The sequence below is a fragment of the Procambarus clarkii genome, chromosome 19 (genome assembly GCF_040958095.1).
Source record: "Procambarus clarkii isolate CNS0578487 chromosome 19, FALCON_Pclarkii_2.0, whole genome shotgun sequence".
NCBI lineage: Eukaryota > Metazoa > Arthropoda > Malacostraca > Decapoda > Cambaridae > Procambarus > Procambarus clarkii.
The window spans coordinates 19,922,146-19,940,222 of record NC_091168.1 but is presented as its reverse complement, the minus strand read 5'-3'; the positions used below and the strand labels follow the sequence as shown (position 1 = coordinate 19,940,222).

Genomic DNA, 18,077 nt, shown 5'->3' with positions numbered 1-18,077 from the left:
AAATGAAATGGTATTGAAGTTTGATACTGTGGTGAGGATTTCGTCAGGACTTCGACCGCAAAGCCGTGGCCACTTGCATGGCGAGTGTCAGTGTACACCTGGCTGTGGAGTGGTGAGCACGGTGTTGTGTGGGGGTGTATGTGAGGGATGGTGCACGAGTTGCTGAAGGTGTCTGTCGAGCAGGACGTGGGGTGAGAGGCAGCACGTAAGGTTGAGCACGCCCTTGTGCTCTGTCCTCGGGAGGGCCGACGCGGGTATTGGGCATGATGCCCCGACTCGGGTTTCTTAGTTTCTTCCGGAGGGGTCGTGAGAGCAGCTGTAGTGGTCCTGTGGGCGAGGGGAGCTTGCAGTAACAGTGTTGGTAGTGACCAGTGTGGAGGTAAGCCATGGGACACTACTCCTGACCCATCGCCCAAGACACCAGTGAAGTGCAGGAAGGGAGGCCACTGGTCCCCACCCCAGCCACGGCCTCTAGGAGGGCCTAGAGAGGTCCAGCAGCCACGAGCTCCCCAGGTCGCTGACAGCCAGTGGGTCCTGGGATGAAACGGAGCCTCCCAGCCCATTGCCGTCCCTTCCGTTGTGTCCCCTGCCAGACACCAGACCCTTGAGCGACGGTGAAATAGACAAACCTTTATATCGCACAGGAACCCGACGTCGCAGCTCCCGTGATGTGATCAAGGAAGCCGTAGCTAAGATATTGCAAGATAAACAAGAGAGGCGGGAAAGATCAGCGAGAGTCAAACACAAGAAGCGTGAGAGCGCCGCGCGAGCCCGCGCCTCCCTGCGTCTTCGTCAGAGGCTCAGACCTTCCAAGACTCCCGACTCCGGCGATGACGCCACCCAGGTCAACTCCCATGTACACCGTCGACTCCACGCTATGGATTCGACCGACGGCGAGAGCTACGCTGAGAGTTGTGCAGAGGACAGTCTACCCCCCTCGCCCGCCCCTCGGCCTACCGTAGCCAGCCGAGCATCGAACTTTTTACTCAAGTCCTTCAAAGCCATGTCGTCTACCATCCGCCTCAACAAGAAGTTTATTCCCACATATTACTTAAGTGGGACGCACGAAATGCCGGAACCTGACCAAATATTAAATAGATTGGGGCATTCCTTGGACTCCCAGCTGGAGCTCCGGCGACCATCCATGGTGGAGCCGAGGTCTGTGTGTGTCGTGTGGGACCTGTCGCCTGAAGACACTGCGCCTGCGGAGGCGTGCACCATCACCACCACACAGCCACACCAGGACGACCACGACGGCAGGTCTTCTAGTGCGGACCTCAATACAGGTGGCGCACCCAGCCGTACGCCGCCCAGTCATACGCCGCCCAGTCGTACACCGCCGAACCATACACCGCCTAGCCGTACACCACCCAGTTGTACAGCAACAAGTAGTACACTGTCCACCAATACATCAGCCAGTCGTACATCACCACCTCATACGCTACCTGTTGGTACCCCACCCAGCCACACCCCACCCAGCCATACCCCACCCAGCCATATCCCACCCAGCCATACCCCACCCAGCCATACCCCACCCAGCCGGAAGCCAGAGACCTATGACGACGACAGCCACATATACGAGACGCTGTACTTCAAGAACTCTGCTTCCACTACCACTACTCCCGAGGCTGTCGACACGGAGGCGTACGAGGAGTGCGGCGACAGCTTCGTGGCGCAGCGAGAGCAGCAGCGCCTCCGCATGTTCCGGTGGGCGCAGGCGATGCCCTCCCCAAGTCTCCTGACCCTGCCCGAGGGCATGGACGGTGGGCAGAGTTTAGGGGCTCCTCGACAAGCCTCGCCATACCCTCGGAAGTGTCGTAGTTTCCGCTCAGTGCCGTTGTTACCCGCCCCATTGCCTCCGCGACCACCACTTACAATCGCGACCCTTCATGCGAATGCGTTCACCACTGTCGCCATGCTCGCCAGTGTTGCCATCCTCACCCCAGTCGCCATTCTTGCCGCCACGTCCGCCACTACTCCCTCGGTCACACTTGTCACCATCTTCTCTACGCCCTCCCGGACTGAACACCTCTTTGGCGAAGCCTCAACTGCCACAGCTTCTGCAGACTGTAACTAGTCAGTTGGATCCTGCCAGAGCTTCAGATAAAGTTTATCCCTCACCCGAGCATCCAGGTGTTCGAAACATCGCCCACCGCAGGAAAGGTATTTGTGTGTCTCCCCTCACTCTACCCGTTCAGCGTGAGGAACCGGAGGCAGTCTCGTCCTCTTCCCAGTCCTCCTCGCCCATTTATGCACTACCGTTCACTTCCTCACCGGAGGCACGGAGAACGCATGTTTGCAGTACTTCATTCAATGATATATATTCTCTTACGCCAACGCTTTTAAGTCCAGTGGAACCACCTGAGGAACCACCGGGTGTCTTGGAAACAGCTGGTGAAAGTTCTTCGTGTTCGCCTGCTCCTCCGAACGTGTTCTTCGGCCAGGACTTTAGCGTTGACGAAAGTGACGCTACACTGAGCCCCCTTCCTGCGGCCAACAATTACGAACCTCACCGGGATTCGGCGTATTTTTCCACTGACGAGAGCATAGACCCATCGGCGGAGCGGCCCAGGCCCCGCGAGAGTCCTACAGCACTCCTCCGGCAGGCTATTGAACACACTCTTGTTGACAGCCTCAACCGGTTGCCGGAGATAGTGGCTTCCGAGGTGAACCGCCAGGTGCGCAAGTGTCTTAGGGCCAGCACCTCCGAACTTGCTGTAGAACTCGACAAAATAGCCTCACTAACAGCTAACAATTCCCCACTGGCGACTCCTAATGCCTACAGGAGTTTGTCATGCTCCCAACAATCTCTTGTGGCACAGGACGAGCCGATGGACGATAAGAAAAGTGAAACGTTCCTGGGGCCAAAACGGCCGGCATTCTTAGATCTGATTAGTTTCCGGAAGAAGAAGCACAGTTACAGTTGTCAAGATCTGCTCGGTGACGATATTTTCCGTTCCGAGAGAGACAGCCGCAGGGCGGCTCGCATGGGCGCCGCCCTCTCCTTCGCGGACCTCGCCGACAGTCACATCTCCCCGGGGCTCTTCGGGCTCCTAGACTACACCGCTTCCGTGCCCGCTCACATGCAACACCTTCACCACTTCGACCACAGATGCGCCGTGCAACAGTCGGTGCCTGAAATTGAAGTTGAAGGGACGTTGGTGGAGCTGCCCTACAAGCATCACCAGCCCCTGAGGGAGGCCCTCACGCCCCTGTGTCAGGAGCTCGGTAGAAGTCTCCTGCTGATGGAGTCCGAGGAGGGACCAAGCCCTAAAAATATGGTCTTGAAACTCAACGTTAAATTGGATCAGGTCGACGGAGATCAGAGCGACACATCCATGGAGTGGGATTATTTTGACCAGCGCAATGGTAGGTTTATGTTGCTTATGTTGACCCGTGTATTGGTGGGTTTATGTTGCTTATGTTGACTCGTGTATTGGTAGGTCTGTTGCTTATGTTGACCCGTGTATTGGTGGGTTTATGTTGGTTATGTTGACCCGTGTATTGGTAGGTCTGTTGCTTATGTTGACCCGTGTATTGGTAGGTTTATGTTGCTTATGTTGACCCGTGTATTGGTGGGTTTGTTGGTTATGTTGACCCGTGTATTGGTAGGCCTGTTGCTTATGTTGACCCGTGTATTGGTAGGTTTATGTTGCTTATGTTGACTCGTGTATTGGTGGGTTTATGTTGCTTATGTTGACCCGTGTATTGGTAGGTTTATGTTGCTTATGTTGACCCGTGTATTGGTGGGTTTATGTTGCTTATGTTGACCCGTGTATTGGTAGGTCTGTTGCTTATGTTGACTCGTGTATTGGTGGGTTTATGTTGCTTATGTTGACCCGTGTATTGGTAGGTTTATGTTGCTTATGTTGACCCGTGTATTGGTGGGTTTATGTTGCTTATGTTGACTCGTGTATTGGTGGGTTTATGTTGCTTATGTTGACCCGTGTATTGGTAGGTTTATGTTGCTTATGTTGACCCGTGTATTGGTGGGTTTATGTTGCTTATGTTGACCCGTGTATTGGTAGGTTTATGTTGCTTATGTTGACCCGTGTATTGGTAGGTTTATGTTGCTTATGTTGACCCGTGTATTGGTGGGTTTATGTTGCTTATGTTGACCCGTGTATTGGTGGGTTTATGCTGCGGCTTGTATATGTGTATATTATGCTTGCCGTTTACTGTAATAGTGATCTGTGGCTTGTTTGTACAATACAAGGCTGGCCAGCACCTGACATGGTGAACAGAACTCTCAGAACCCACTCCAGGTACAGTCCAGGCATGAGGGTGATAGGGTGAGAGAGAGATAGGCTGGCTGGGAGAGATAAGGTGACGATTATATATATATATAATCGTCACCTTATATATATTATATATATTTACTAATATAACTAAGTCAATAATCTATGTTCTTAACATAATAATAATAATTATTTCAAAACCACCAATTGGAAACAATATTTTGGAAATAAAGAAAATCACTCGGCCTATTAGGCAAATCGGGCCTTGCACACTAGGCCGAGAAGTGCGTTCTGGGTACTAGGTACGACATATATATCTATATATATATATATATATATATATATATATATATATATATATATATATATATATATATTATAATAATAATAATAATTTGTATATAAATACACATACATTATATATGTAATGTGTGAGGGAGGGAGAGAGGGCAGAAGGAGAGGGTGGAGGCAGGGAGGCGCCAGGCTGGCGGCGGGCAAGTGACCAAGTGAAGGACCGTCGCCTGCAGGAACACTGGTACAGAGGCGAGCTCCACACCCTGCCTGGTGCAAGTGGGTGCTCAACACGCACTACAAAGGGAGCTCTCCTAGGGTCACCTAGGGGATCCCGCCCCGGCACCCCTGGGGACACCAGGAAGTCTCTGGTGAGACTTGGAGCCGCCTTTACCCTCACACTTTAAGATAGTTCCACTGGGGACAACGAAAGTAGACAAGTGAACATTGGCTGGATAGTTCCGTAGAGATTATGAAGCGGGTTGGCTGGCTTCTGAAATAAACAAGAGTTAAATATCTTCATATCTGTTGTTAAAACTATATTGCTTCAAACATTCGGGTATGGCAGGAAAGAAATGAGACGTACAATGTACGTCTATACGTCTGACGTCCATTGTACGTCTTGTACAATGTTCCTGGCGTGCAAGGGGACTGGACCGAAGACAGGTAATAGGATATTTAAATTGTTAGATATCATAAATGTTAGGCTCGCCGTGACCTTAATTGTAATTAATAATTGTACTTAACAACTTGCCATTTTATGATCCCCCCCTCCTCTCTGGCGCTCTCTCGTTCTCTCGCGCGCGCTCTCTGTTCTTCATCGCTCTCTCTCTCTCTCGCGCTCTCGCTCAAAATAGGTTGAGACAGAACTTTTCAGTTCGTCAGAGCAGAGAAGTCATGGCTGACAAACCTTCTGGAGTTCTATGATAATGTAACGAAAATAAGACAAGACAGAAGGATGGGCAGATTACATATTTCTGGACTGCCAAAAAGTCTTTGATACATTACCACACAGAAGGCTACTGTACAAACTTGAGAGGCAGGCGGGAGTAGACGGAAACGTTACTCTCCCTACCTTGAGGTGATTGGATATGGGCCTCTCATGGGGGCAAGAAATTACCTGACAGACAGGTGTCAGTGTGACAATTGAGGGGCGAGGAGTCCTGTAACAGAGCAGTACAGTTGAACAGTATAACAGCAGAACAGCCACAGGAGCTCGGCGCCAGACAGTCGGCACAAAGACAATAGGAAGTTCACACCTCCGAGAAACTAACCAGGGGGAGACAGGTCAACTCGGGTCAAGGGTGATGTGATCACCAGGGTGTGAGATGCGTTGCCGTCATGCTAATTCACGGGGATTAACTCTTCTGTCAAAATTAAGCCGAAGACGTCACACGCCTCGTTCAGCTGGAGAACAGATCACATCTAGGAACAGAACAGGGGAGGAAGTGACAAGAGGAGAGAGGAGCAAGCGTGAACAAAATAATCCTGTTGTTCAAATCTCTTTTGTTGTCCCGTTTTCTGTACTGTACTCGGTACAAGCTTCGCCTTCGCTGAACAAAGAGGGAATACAGAGCACCTGCACGGCACGCATGGACGCCATTAAACCCTAAACTATTAGCTGTTTTATAACTACAACACACTTTATACACTGAAGATACTGGAGAGCCAGGCCCAAGTTTCAGAAGAAAAGAAGATACTGGAGTGAACTGCTTGAGAGGAAATGCAGAATAGAGCCAGTGGAGAAGAGTTACCATAGGTGCAGACATTACACATCAGGGGTCCACGTCCAATATTCCCCCAGCAAATATAAGAAATATTGCCGAGGCAGAAGCGGACGTTTTGGTCACTGCGGAAGAATTGAAACGAATAAATATTGAAAGAAAACACATGTAAAACGCACGAAAAGCCAAGAATAAAACTTGACCAATATTTAGAACATTGATACAAATATAAAACTTGAAATACACACTCTTAGGCATAATGTGTAGTGTGGTCACATAATGGTACTTGGGTCACATAATGATAGTTTGGTCACCCTACATTGAGGTAATGGGTAGTTGGCCGCCGTCCCTCCCGTAGATGTGATGGGCTCTGGACGGAGGGACGTTATGAGCAATAATGTGCGGGTTACGCCCATTGTTATCAGGGTGTTAAGTCCAATGACTGTGGTGTTGTAGAGGTGTTGATCCCTCCCCCCCCCCCCCGTCCCCCTCTCCAGTTATACTGTAGCTTCTCTGCTGACGGCCTCTAAATTGGTTTTGGCTTTGTACTTAAAATTACAGAGAATTGCTCAGCTAAAATGCAAGTAGAAATGGGAGTATGTTGTGTGTAGTGTGGGTGTAGTTGTGGAGGTGGTGTGGGTATGGATGTGGAGCTGGGTGTTGCCCTGTAGGCCCACGCCAGGCGGGAGGGAGAGAGGAAGGAAGGGAGGGAGAGGAAGGGAGAGAGGGAGGGGAGGGGTGTAGGTACAGATGAGAGCACTTGAGCCTCATGATGGAGGGACTGTACGCGTGTTGGGTGCCAGTGAACACAATACTGTTAAGGCATAGTGTGGATAATGTGGGCAGGTGGGTGGAGCACCAGCATGGTGGCTCTTACACCACTCCACACTGTGTGAGTGGCTGTCACCCTCGGGTGTAGTGACCACATCCTCACAACCCATTCATCCCCCCGGCCTGGGCATCCTCATCTCCCCGCACCTGTTGTGTTGTCATTAGTGGATGCTGGTGAGAGGCTGGTCGTGTACTTAGCGTCGGGCCGCATCTTGTATGGGTGCTCCCCAGTCCGGCCTCTGCCTATCCGTACAAAATACAACTGTTTCGCCTAACTAGGAGCGTATGAACCCAAGTAATTCACATAAGAGTCCGATGCATAGAAAACGTCAATATATCGGTGGTTTATTTTTTTGTTTTGTTAATGTTCTTAACGGATTGTTCTATTGCGTTCAAAATGCGACGTTCTAGGCAAGAACACGGGTTATGATTCCAGGCAGTTACCTGATGGTGTGCGTGCTTACCTAAATGTACTGGTTGGGGTGAGTGCTAGCTCCCGGGCTCCGTCAGACCAGCTGTTACTCGTTTCAGTTTCTCGTCATATCTACATTGGAAAGATTTATTGAGTTTCTCCTTGTGCGTCAGTTCCATTTTCTCACTTCCCTTTCACTAAGTTATTGTTAACATCCAGTTAGTCTTCGTCACAAGTTCTCATTAATGGCCCTTATGTTGTACAGAATGTTTACCTTTTGATATTCATTCTCCTGAGCATTTTCTATTGTCTTTAGTTTGAATGCATCCACTTGCACTGGTCGTGAGAGGGACGGCGTTGCTGCTTGCAGGGTCGTCGTTCGATCCCCAGTGGTTCAAGTGGCTTTACTTTATTACATCCAAGCTCCTAGTCTGCACTCGTGTCCCTGCCATCCGATATGTAGATTCTCAAGCGTGAAGAGCGCCATAACCCTCGTGGCTCTGCATAGCTTAGTCCTTGCGTCTCCGGTACCAGGCTTCTTGCATACCTCGCCACTTGGCCCAGTTTGTGTTTGGATACTCTGGCGGGGTTCCCCGCTGGTGCGGCGTACTCTAGGAGGGATCTGTCTTGCTGTGTGGTGTTCCCATCTTACCGGTGTACAAGTGAAAGTGTTCTCAGTTATTACCCCGTGTTCGTCTTGACGAAGGACCCGCTAAGACCTTGTTGGTCTTGACAAGGAACTCCAGCTCTAGGTCCTTCATTTTCAACTTGCATGTCTCGATAATTATTTGGCGTCTTGCTTGTCTGCTGGTTCGTGCTACTGGGCTCTATCTTTCAAACGTATATAATACAATAAGCATGCATGTATATATATATATATATATATATATATATATATATATATATATATATATATATATATATATATATATATATATATATAATATCAAGCATATATATCATATATGTATACAAGCATACAGCATACTATATATGCATACAAGCATATATAATATATATATATACATATATATATATATATATATCACTTATATATATATATATTAATAATAATTATTGAGGGTTGGGTACTGTTGTATACAGGTAGTTGGGAATGGGTTGTGACTGTGATGGTGGTGGCGATGGGGATTGCGGGGAAGTGGGTTGGTGGGGTGACAGGGATGAGGGGAGAGGGGTTGGTGGGGGTGGGAGGAGCGAGGGTGGCAGCGGTGTGTGTGGAAGCTGGTGGGCAAGACTGAAGCTCTCAGCTTTAGTCTGGCCTCGCCCGCTGTCGTGTATAGCGGGCGCCACCAGCACACACACGCACGCCAGCACCACCGCCCTCCCCCACCAGTGCTCACACTCCGGGTGTTAGGCCCACATGCTCGGCCACACCGCTGGCTCGGTCCTCCTCCAAGTGTCAGTGAGGTGCTCGACAACACCTTGAGAAATGATCACACTTTTGATCACGTTTTAGTGAAGAAAATGTAGCATTTGTGGAGTGCGTTATTGAGTGACGGAAGTTCTGCAGTGATGTGAACATTATGTTCACATGTTCCCCTCGAGAACATGTGAGGATGCTTGTGATGTTATACAAAGTGCTGCTCCTCGCAATATAACATCAGTGGGGCTCGAACCCGTGAACTCAACAAACGTATGGAGGCCAGTTCTCATTGGTCCCAGAAAGCTTGAGTATTATGGTGCTGGGAAAGTAACTAACGCCCCATATTGTTGACGTTGTGGTCATAGCCTCAATATTGCGGTGTGTTAAGTGGGAGGACAGTAGACACAGGCAGTGACTATGCTTCGAGTTGTACGTGTGCTTGTACGACAGGGGGCGCCTCCCCCCTGACCCCTCTCGCACTTACTGTGCATTGGTAAGCACTTTCAGGAATGCACTCCGACACCGCTGGTTAAGACCACGTGCTCCTGATGCACTTGAGTGTGTTGATACCGGCAGTGAGGAGGGGGTAGCTGCCCCCCCCCCCGTATCTTGGGCTTCCCCCCCCCCCCCAACTACCGTTAACTTCACAAGCCTAAAAGCTCTACGATTACCGGTCACTGTACAAGCTAACAAGCCGTCTGGTAATTGTTGCGTTGTCCCAATAATGGCTGATGTTTACGGTGGTTACATGGTGTTTGAAATGAGGCCCAACTATTGCAAGAAGTTTGTAACTGGAAAAGTATTTTTTTCTATAACGAGTAGCCGTTTTGTGTGTGTTATGACGGTGTTCACTCACAGTATGAACAACGCAGCAGGTGTTCATCCTACTTAGGGGGGGGGGGGAGGGGAGTTGTTCTTGGTTACGACGGTGTTCACTCACAGTATGAACAACCCAGCAGGTGTTCATCCTACTTAGGGGGGGGGGGAGGGGAGTTGTTCATGCTGTTATGACGGTGTTCACTCACATTATGAACAACCCAGCGGGTTTGGCTTTGTAATTAATACTGATAAATCATCCATTCAGCTTGTTTTGAGCTGCGGAGTTGTTAGGTTGGCTTCCCTGGTTGGGCTTGTCGGTAAAGGGGCTCTCAGCTCCTGGACCCGCCTCGTCTCTTCCCTCCTCCTGGGTCACTTGTCCTGAAATTTTCATAAGATTGTCTCTTATGAATTCGAAGTTGTGGATAGTTTTTTAATGTTTCAGACCATTACACTCGACCACTCCTCACACATGCTGAGAACTTTTGGTTAAACCAAACAGTTTCGTTCAGACCCTTATGGTGACCAAGCCACCTTTTAGATGGAGAGAGAAACGGAGAGACTGACCTTTCATTATAGTGGTAGAAAGAGCGTTTTCGGGCCTTTATGGCGGACTTTCGGGCCTTTATGGCGGACTTTCGGGCCTTTATGGCGGACTTTCGGGCCTTTATGGCGGCCTTTCGGGCCTTTATGGCGGCCTTTCGGGCCTTTATGGCGGCCTTTCGGGCCTTTATGGCGGCCTTTCGGGCCTTTATGGCGGCCTTTCGGGCCTTTATGGCGGCCTTTCGGGCCTTTATGGCGGCCTTTCGGGCCTTTATGGCGGCCTTTCGGGCCTTTATGGCGGCCTTTCGGGCCTTTATGGCGGCCTTTCGGGCCTTTATGGCGGCCTTTCGGGCCTTTATGGCGGCCTTTCGGGCCTTTATGGCGGCCTTTCGGGCCTTTATGGCGGCCTTTCGGGCCTTTATGGCGGCCTTTCGGGCCTTTATGGCGGCCTTTCGGGCCTTTATGGAGACCGAAAGGGGGTTTCTTGTACGTTTTAAGAAGCGTCAACTCCAAAGCGGTCAAGACCCTGGACCACATACCTGACCCATCAAGAGACTTATTAGTGAAGGAGAGCGTCTGTATTACGGTGCTTTCTTTACCCTAAATCACTTGAATTATGAGGTTGTGATCAACGTCAAAATTGTCTGCTTATTAGACGCTGGGACAGGTGTCTGGGACGCTGGGACAGGTGTCTGGGACGCTGGGACAGGTGTCTGGGACGCTGGGACAGGTGTCGTGGACGTTTCAGAACGCGCAAGAGAGCGCGAACAAGAACACTGGAACATCTCAGCCACTCATCACAGCTTCCATGTGTGATTACCTACATTACCTGTGTTTACGGGGAGCGGGATCTAGCTGCTGGGACCCGCCTCGCAGGCAGTGTTCGGTCATTCATGCTTTTGAGTTATCAGTCTAAGAGGTTTCTCATGACTGCTTCCAGCGCGTTCTGTTGGTTTACCCCACACTGTAAATACGTACGTGTTTACAACTCGTGTGTTTGTTGTTTACACTTACTCCCCTCCCCCATTGGTCCCTCGTCCTCCCCCCCCCCCATCCCCTCTCCTAAGTCCGGCGTCCGCAGAAGGTTGTTACTATTGGGTCAACGTGACCTGGGTTTGTAGGGTACGTAAGAGTATGTGGGGCTTTGTGTGTTGGGTTATGGTATGGGCTTTGTTGCTTGGTGCTCTTCTGGGGGGCTTTGGGTGCTCTTCTGGGGGCTTTGGGTGCTCTTCTGGGGGCTTTGTTCCTGGGTGCTGTTAAAGGAGTTGGTGCTGAGTTATGATGTGGAATTTGAAGCAGGTCAAGTGGTGATGGTGTTCCATGTTCAGTTTTTTTCTAGGGCTTCTGTCTCCTGTGGTCTTGGCACGTCTCAGCTGCTTACCTTTTTTCAACCTGGAGCATACCTGGAGAGGGTTCTGCGAGTTGTTGTTCCTCCCCGAGCCCGGCCTGAAGGCCAGGCTGATAACTTGGTCCACCAGGCTGTTGCTTGGAGCGGACCACAGACCCACATATCCACTACATCCTGGTTGGTCCGGCACTTCTTGTTAAAACTTATCAAAGTGCCTGTTGAATACATCCACCTATGTTCCTGCAATATTTCTAATACTTGCTGGGAGGGTGTTGAACAGTTGTGGACTTGTGATGTTCAGACAGGGTTCTCTGATTGTGCCTATGGCATGGCAGGCCGTTCCCACCACCGTTTCCAACGTCAAGAAACTGTCGAACTAAAGTGCCCTAACCAAACCTAGCAGAGGGCCCACGAACAGAAAACGTGACATTGTCAATTTTGCGAGCCCTCTTCCATTTTCTTGTATATCAGGTTTGTGCGTTAAGTATACGTCAAAATGCGACGTGCTGTAACCAACAGGTTGGTGGAGCACCTGGTGTGCCCCGAGGGCACGAGGGTGTGCCCACCGTGGCTCTCAACGTGTCCAGCGGAAGACCTCATTGGTGAGCATCCGCCCCCACCACCTCCCCTCCACCCTTCCCACTCCCCCCACGTTATAACACACTGACACACACATGGGGCGCTGGTGGCTGAGTGGACAGGACGCTGGGCACGTAATCCTGTGGACTAGGGTTCGATTCCCGGCGAGAAACAATGGACCGAGTTTCTTTCACCCTGATGCCCCTGTTACCTAGCAGTAAATAGGTACCTGGGAGTTAGACAGCTGTTACGAGCTGCTTCCTGGGGATGCGTGAGGGGGAGGGGACAGTAGTTAGTAACAGTTGATTGACAGTTGAGAGGCGAAACCAGAGAGTCGGAGTTCATCCCCCGCAAGCACAACTAGGCTAATACAACTAGGTGAATACACACAGACAAAGAGCACATCTCCTGTGCCTGGTAAATACGACGGGCTCACCATAGACCGTGCTGCTTGGATCTTTTTGTTCCGAGTGGCGGAATCAAAAACACCAACGACTACAGAGATAGAGAAGTTTGTGCTGAACACTCAGGAACTGGCCGCGAACAACTTTTATATAATATGATTTCAATACTTGAAATTATATACTTGATTTGTTGCTAAAGTTTCTAAATGTCTCTTGCAATATCCTCTCATTATTTACAGTCCTTGTGGCCTGGTGTTAACGTTAAGTGCCCAGATACCTCTATGCCTGAGCTAGGACCAGGTTTAGGTCGTTGAGTATCGCGTCATCTTCCGTGGCTAATATTCTATACAATATGGCAGCCGTTGTGAACATTGTCAGGCGACATCTCTGGTCGATCAGTCAGGTGTGTAGGTAACAGAAGAGTCCCAGGATACCTCCCTTGGTATCCCGCTTACCACTCTTGTCATTTCCTCTCGCTGTGGCTTTCTGCTTCCTGTCTGTCAGGTACTCTCATATCCACTGTTGTTCTTACCGGATTCTTCAGTGTGGTTACCAATATTTTATGGGAGACAGTGTCGATGGATATTTTTTTGGCAGTGTACGAAGGTGGGGTCCAGCCGTCCCTGTATCTGCTGCCGTATGTTGGTGTCCGTCTCGTAGATCAGGTAACTGCCTCGTTGTACAGGTGGCCGCTTTGTCCACCGCAGTCTTGGTTACCACAATATACCATTGCCTGTTGAACCAAGTTATCACAAATCGAGTCTGGGTTCGAACCCCAAGGGCGGGTTCGGGGAGTAGAACTACTCCCAAGACCCGTCTTCAGGTAAGGTCCAGGTAATACTCCAGGTCTGTACCCCTGAGAGACGGCTGTCAAAGGGAGAGGGAGAAAGGGTAGGTAGGGAGAGGTAGAGGAGGATCAATAGAATAGGGGTGAGCGGGGAGGGAAGACCTGCCTTACGACCTACTTCCCTTTAAACCTGGGAAGGGTGTACGCTTGGCTCCGTGCTGGCTGGCTCCCCCCCCCTTACTGTGGGGGCCCCTTGTGTCCTCCCCTCCTGTAGGGGTCAGAGGACGCTCCCCCCCCACACACCTGGGGTCAGAGGACCCTCTCCCCCCGACACCTGGGGTCAGGGGACGCTGCTCCCCCCTACCTGGGGTCGGCCTAAGTGCCAGACTTCAGAAAATGTCGGCATCTATAGCGACCCCTGCAGTTTTCTGACGTAAAATCAGGGGTTATGTTTTCCGTAGAGTTGTGATACCTACTCCAACCGTTTCTGTCATACTAAATATTGTGTGAGAGGGGAGAGAAGTAGTTGGGGGCGGTAGGAGGAGGAAATTAGTGGGAAATTGGGAGAAAGGAAATGGGATGGAGACGTTAGGAGAAACGGGAAGAGATGGGAAGGGGGAGAAAGGTGGATATTTGCAGAGGTTAGGAAAGGAATGAGAGAGAGGGAGAGAGAGACTGGCACGGCCGGGTACTCCTTTGTAATCACAAAAATCACCTTTGTAATCACAAAAAAATATACAAGGGTCATAAAAGTATTTAAGTAGCCTTAAATTTCCATAAATTTTCGAAGCCTTGATTGTCTCTAGATCGCTTTCTTAACGGCGCCTCTCTCGCTAACGGCGCCTCTCTCGCTAACGGCGCCTCTCTCGCTAACGGCGCCTCTCTCGCTAACGGCGCCTCTCTCGCTAACGGCGCCTCTCTCGCTAACGGCGCCTCTCTCGCTAACGGCGCCTCTCTCGCTAACGGCGCCTCTCTCGCTAACGGCGCCTCTCTCGCTAACGGCGCCTCCCTCGCTAACGAAAGTATCAGTGGGCGTCACGGGGAACATTGTCTTCCTCTCCTCTCTTGTGTCGTCCACTCACTGGTTATATATTTAATTAATGACTGATCCGTTCACCAACACTTAGGCCTTCGTGATCGGGTTCCCAGGCTACCTTGCCCTGGGGGAGGCTGTTCCTAGGCTACCGTACGGTGTACTCGCCTGGTTGTGCTTGCGGGGGGTTGAGCTCTGGCTCTTTGGGCCCGCCTCAACTTTCAATTAACCTGAACTCAACTCTGTGTGTGTGTGTGGGGGGGGGGGGTGGCTGAGGTACACAAGGGACCATCCTGGACTCATCAGCTGATGGCTTCCGAGGGCGTGGCAGCTATGGGCCGACTATTGACCCACCATTCTCGCTATCACACTAACCTAGTTCCTTAACTCCTCACCACCCTTTTACTGGGAAGGCTGGCCTCGCCACGCTCCTCCTACCCCTCCCTCCCTTCCCCTTGAAATTTCCTTCCATGCAAATTAGCGTAGTTGCCATGGTGCAAGTGAAGGAGAGAGGTAGCAATCTGGGCTGACGGTCTTCTCTGTTCACCGAGGGCTTCTTGAGGTTATCTTGAGATGATTCCCCCGCGGCCCGGTCCTCTACCAGGCTTTTTGTTACACATCCCCCCCAGGAAGCAGACCTTAGCAGCTGTCTAACTCCCATGTACCTATTTACTGCTAGGTAACAAGGGCATCAGGGTGAAAGAAACATTTTGCCCATTTGTCTCCGCCGCCACTGGGGATCGAACCCGGAACCTCAGAACTACGAATCCGAAGCGCTGTCCACCCAGCTGTCAGGCGCCCTTGGAGTTTGGCCAGCTTCACGAGGCTCCAGCTACCTAGTATATACCTCCCTAGTCTGAAGTGGTTAAGAGAATCAACGTCCCCTCGTTTACGGTCTGGTTATTTAGGCTGTTGACGAGTGTGAACCAATTACACGGAACCTGTGGTGACCTGTCTGCCTGCCAGAGCCTATAGACAGATTACGCACCTGGCCAGTCGCGCGGCGCTGTAATGATTTAGTCACGCGGGCTACCACTAGCAATAGCCGCACCGATCACGATGTCATTAGGAGCACCTTGCCTGAAGTTGGACTTAGAAAGTTAGTTAAGGTTGGCCACAGGTAACCACAGTTATGATGGTGTGCAGTGAGGGAGGTAGTGTAGATGCCTTTCTCCAGTTCAGTAGAGTGGGTTGTTGTGGCCGGGTGTTCAGTGGTGTACAACGGTGTGTACACTCGGTTAGTTGTGCTTGAAGGGTCGACCGTGTGTGTGTGTGTGTGTGTGTCGAGGGGAGGGGGGGGGGGGGGAGTGAGTGAGTGACTCACAGGTATGTGGGGGGGGGGGCTGGTGCAGGTACTCAGGTGTCGCCTCCAACACCACAGAAACATGACCTCGTCATCTCAACACACACACATACGCACGCCGCCGCCCACACAATGACAGTCACTTTGTTCATCGACCAGGCATAGTGGAGGCAGGAGGGAGGCCTGGCATAGTTGAGTCTGTGTGTGTGGGGGGGGGGGGGGTGAAGAGGTGATCCAAATACCAACTTGACCTAACCTATGAAGGAGGAGCAGGAGGAGGGGTTGAGATGGGGGGGGGGATGTGAAGATAAAGAAGAGAGGGGGGGGGGATAAGACCCCAGCGGGGTAGGCCTGACGGAGAGGGAGGCGGTTGTGAGCCTTACGGTGAAGTCTGGACTACGGAGGTCTCTGTCACGCTCTCATTACCTCGGACACACTTCAAGTCGTCCTTATCGCGACGAGTCAACCACGGGGTTGTTTGTGACTGTCATTGTACTCACCACGTAAAGACGTAAGTTATTACCAAAACAAGGCACCGACGATGTAAACAAACTTGGTGGGGGAGGAGGAGGAAGGGGGAAGGTGATTGGCGTGGAGGGTGTCTCACAAGGACCCGCCTCCCTCACACAACTGATGCCTCCTGCTCCCCCTTCAACTATACATCACAGGTGGGATAATTACCAGCCTTACCGTTCAACACCTCGTCTGGAGGTGTTGAACGGCCCCCGTGTGAGGGAGATGGGCGGCCTCGCGCCTCCACGCCTCTCACCAAGGACCACTGGCCAGGTTTTGTTGCAAGTCCAGTTAAGGGACAAATGTTATCTTGTATATTATGGTTTGTAATGAGATCTGTTAGTGTTGGTATGTGGGTGGGGAGGGGGGCAGGGATATCCAGACTGACTGTACGTGTCGCGTTATTGTGTGTTAATGTTCGTGTCCGCTTGGTGGGATGGGGGAAGATGTTGAGTGTGTACCGTTGTTATGCAGACATATTACAGGTGAGGCCAGGTGTGGGGAGGGCCAATCACGCAGGCAGGGGGGGGGAGGGTTGTCAGGCACATCTGCGTGACGTAAGATATACACCTTGGCACTATACCATCACAGGCGCGCGCGCATGCTCGGCTTGCCTCACTATCCAAGTCCCTGCTGTATGAACAGCTTGCAAGAAAATACCAATGTTTTGTTGTTGCAAGCAATTGTTCAGCAAGTGCAGGCAGGAGGAATGTAGCGTTGGTAAGGTAGTGAAGATATGTGGGAGGCTTCGTCCTGTTGCCGCAGTTGTACGTGGGGTGTGTGAGGTGGTGTGGCTCGTCACGATACTAGGGCAGGGTGTGGCTACACCCCTTGTCACCACACCTCCCCAACCAGGTGTGTGTACCACCACTGGCTCGCTGCTGCAGTGGTCCTCCCCCTCCAACCCTCCCCCTCAACACGTCATATTGTGAACTTAAATAATATTAGTTTTGTTTATAATGAGCATTGTTGCCAAGCCTTGCCAGTTTTCCACATTAGCCAACACCACAAATGAAAGCAATTTTAACTCGTGAAATATTCATTTATTGTACATATTTATTTTAGGTTATACAGTCAAATTGGTTATAAACTCGTTAGAGAATTAGGGTAGTGCCTTTGGCAGTGCCGCAGTGCAGTATCCCAGCGACAGTGTCGCTCATGACAAGAAAAACTCACCGGACTAAATATTGTACGCGTCTGTTGTGATATTGGTTATAAAGAGGTTGTTGGTTATGAAGATGGTGGTTGAGGTGGTGTTGCTCCACTAGAGGAGTGCGAGAGGTGCGCTGGTGATGTCACGGACGCGAGGTGCAGGCTGAGTGTGACCTTGAGCGTGAGGAACACATCCGGAGTGATGCCCCCGGGGCCGGACACATTGGTAGTGTGCCCGGGCACCCTCACTCACGCTGGAGGACCAGGCTATGTACCGGGGGCCGCGCCTGCCGGATATCTCAGAGGCTGAGGAAGAGGCCGCCGACGACACTCTGTCGTCAGCGTCGACGGCATCCTTCTGGAGCCACGAGCGGGAGCTCTACGACCCCTGGTGGCGCTCGACGCCGCCCACCGCCGCTGCCATCCGCGCCTCCTCCACCACGCCGCCCCTCTACCGCGGCCTCATACGCACGGCGCCGCCCACCTCGCCCGTACGCACCAGGTCGCGGCGAACGGTGAAATCTACAAGTCGCGGACGCAGTACGACGCCTCCAGCTCACTCCTACGCTCCCCCCAGGAGACGGGCTTACAGACATGGTAAGTTGCCGGGCACTGTGAGGGGTGCTCTCTCACGGGCACTGTGAGGGGTGCTCTCTCACGGGCACTGTGAGGGGTGCTCTCTCACGGGCACTGTGAGGGGTGCTCTCTCACGGGCACTG

General features: G+C 51.3%; 1 protein-coding gene across 45 annotated transcripts in view; it reads left to right on the top strand.

The window, feature by feature from the left end:
* LOC123757502 (ensconsin) overlaps positions 1 to 18,077 on the top strand; it is a 298,169-nt gene that overhangs the window by 164,308 nt on the left and 115,784 nt on the right. The window contains exons 1-2 of one of the 45 annotated variants that reach the window (XM_045741185.2): positions 8,802 to 8,924; positions 17,272 to 17,955. The exons of the other annotated variants lie outside the window; for them this stretch is intronic. Of the exons in view, the coding sequence (XP_045597141.2) occupies positions 17,628 to 17,955 (328 nt within the window). The 5' untranslated portion in view covers positions 8,802 to 8,924; positions 17,272 to 17,627. Of the gene's footprint in view, positions 1 to 8,801; positions 8,925 to 17,271; positions 17,956 to 18,077 lie in introns of those variants that run through there. 45 annotated transcript variants of the gene reach the window in all.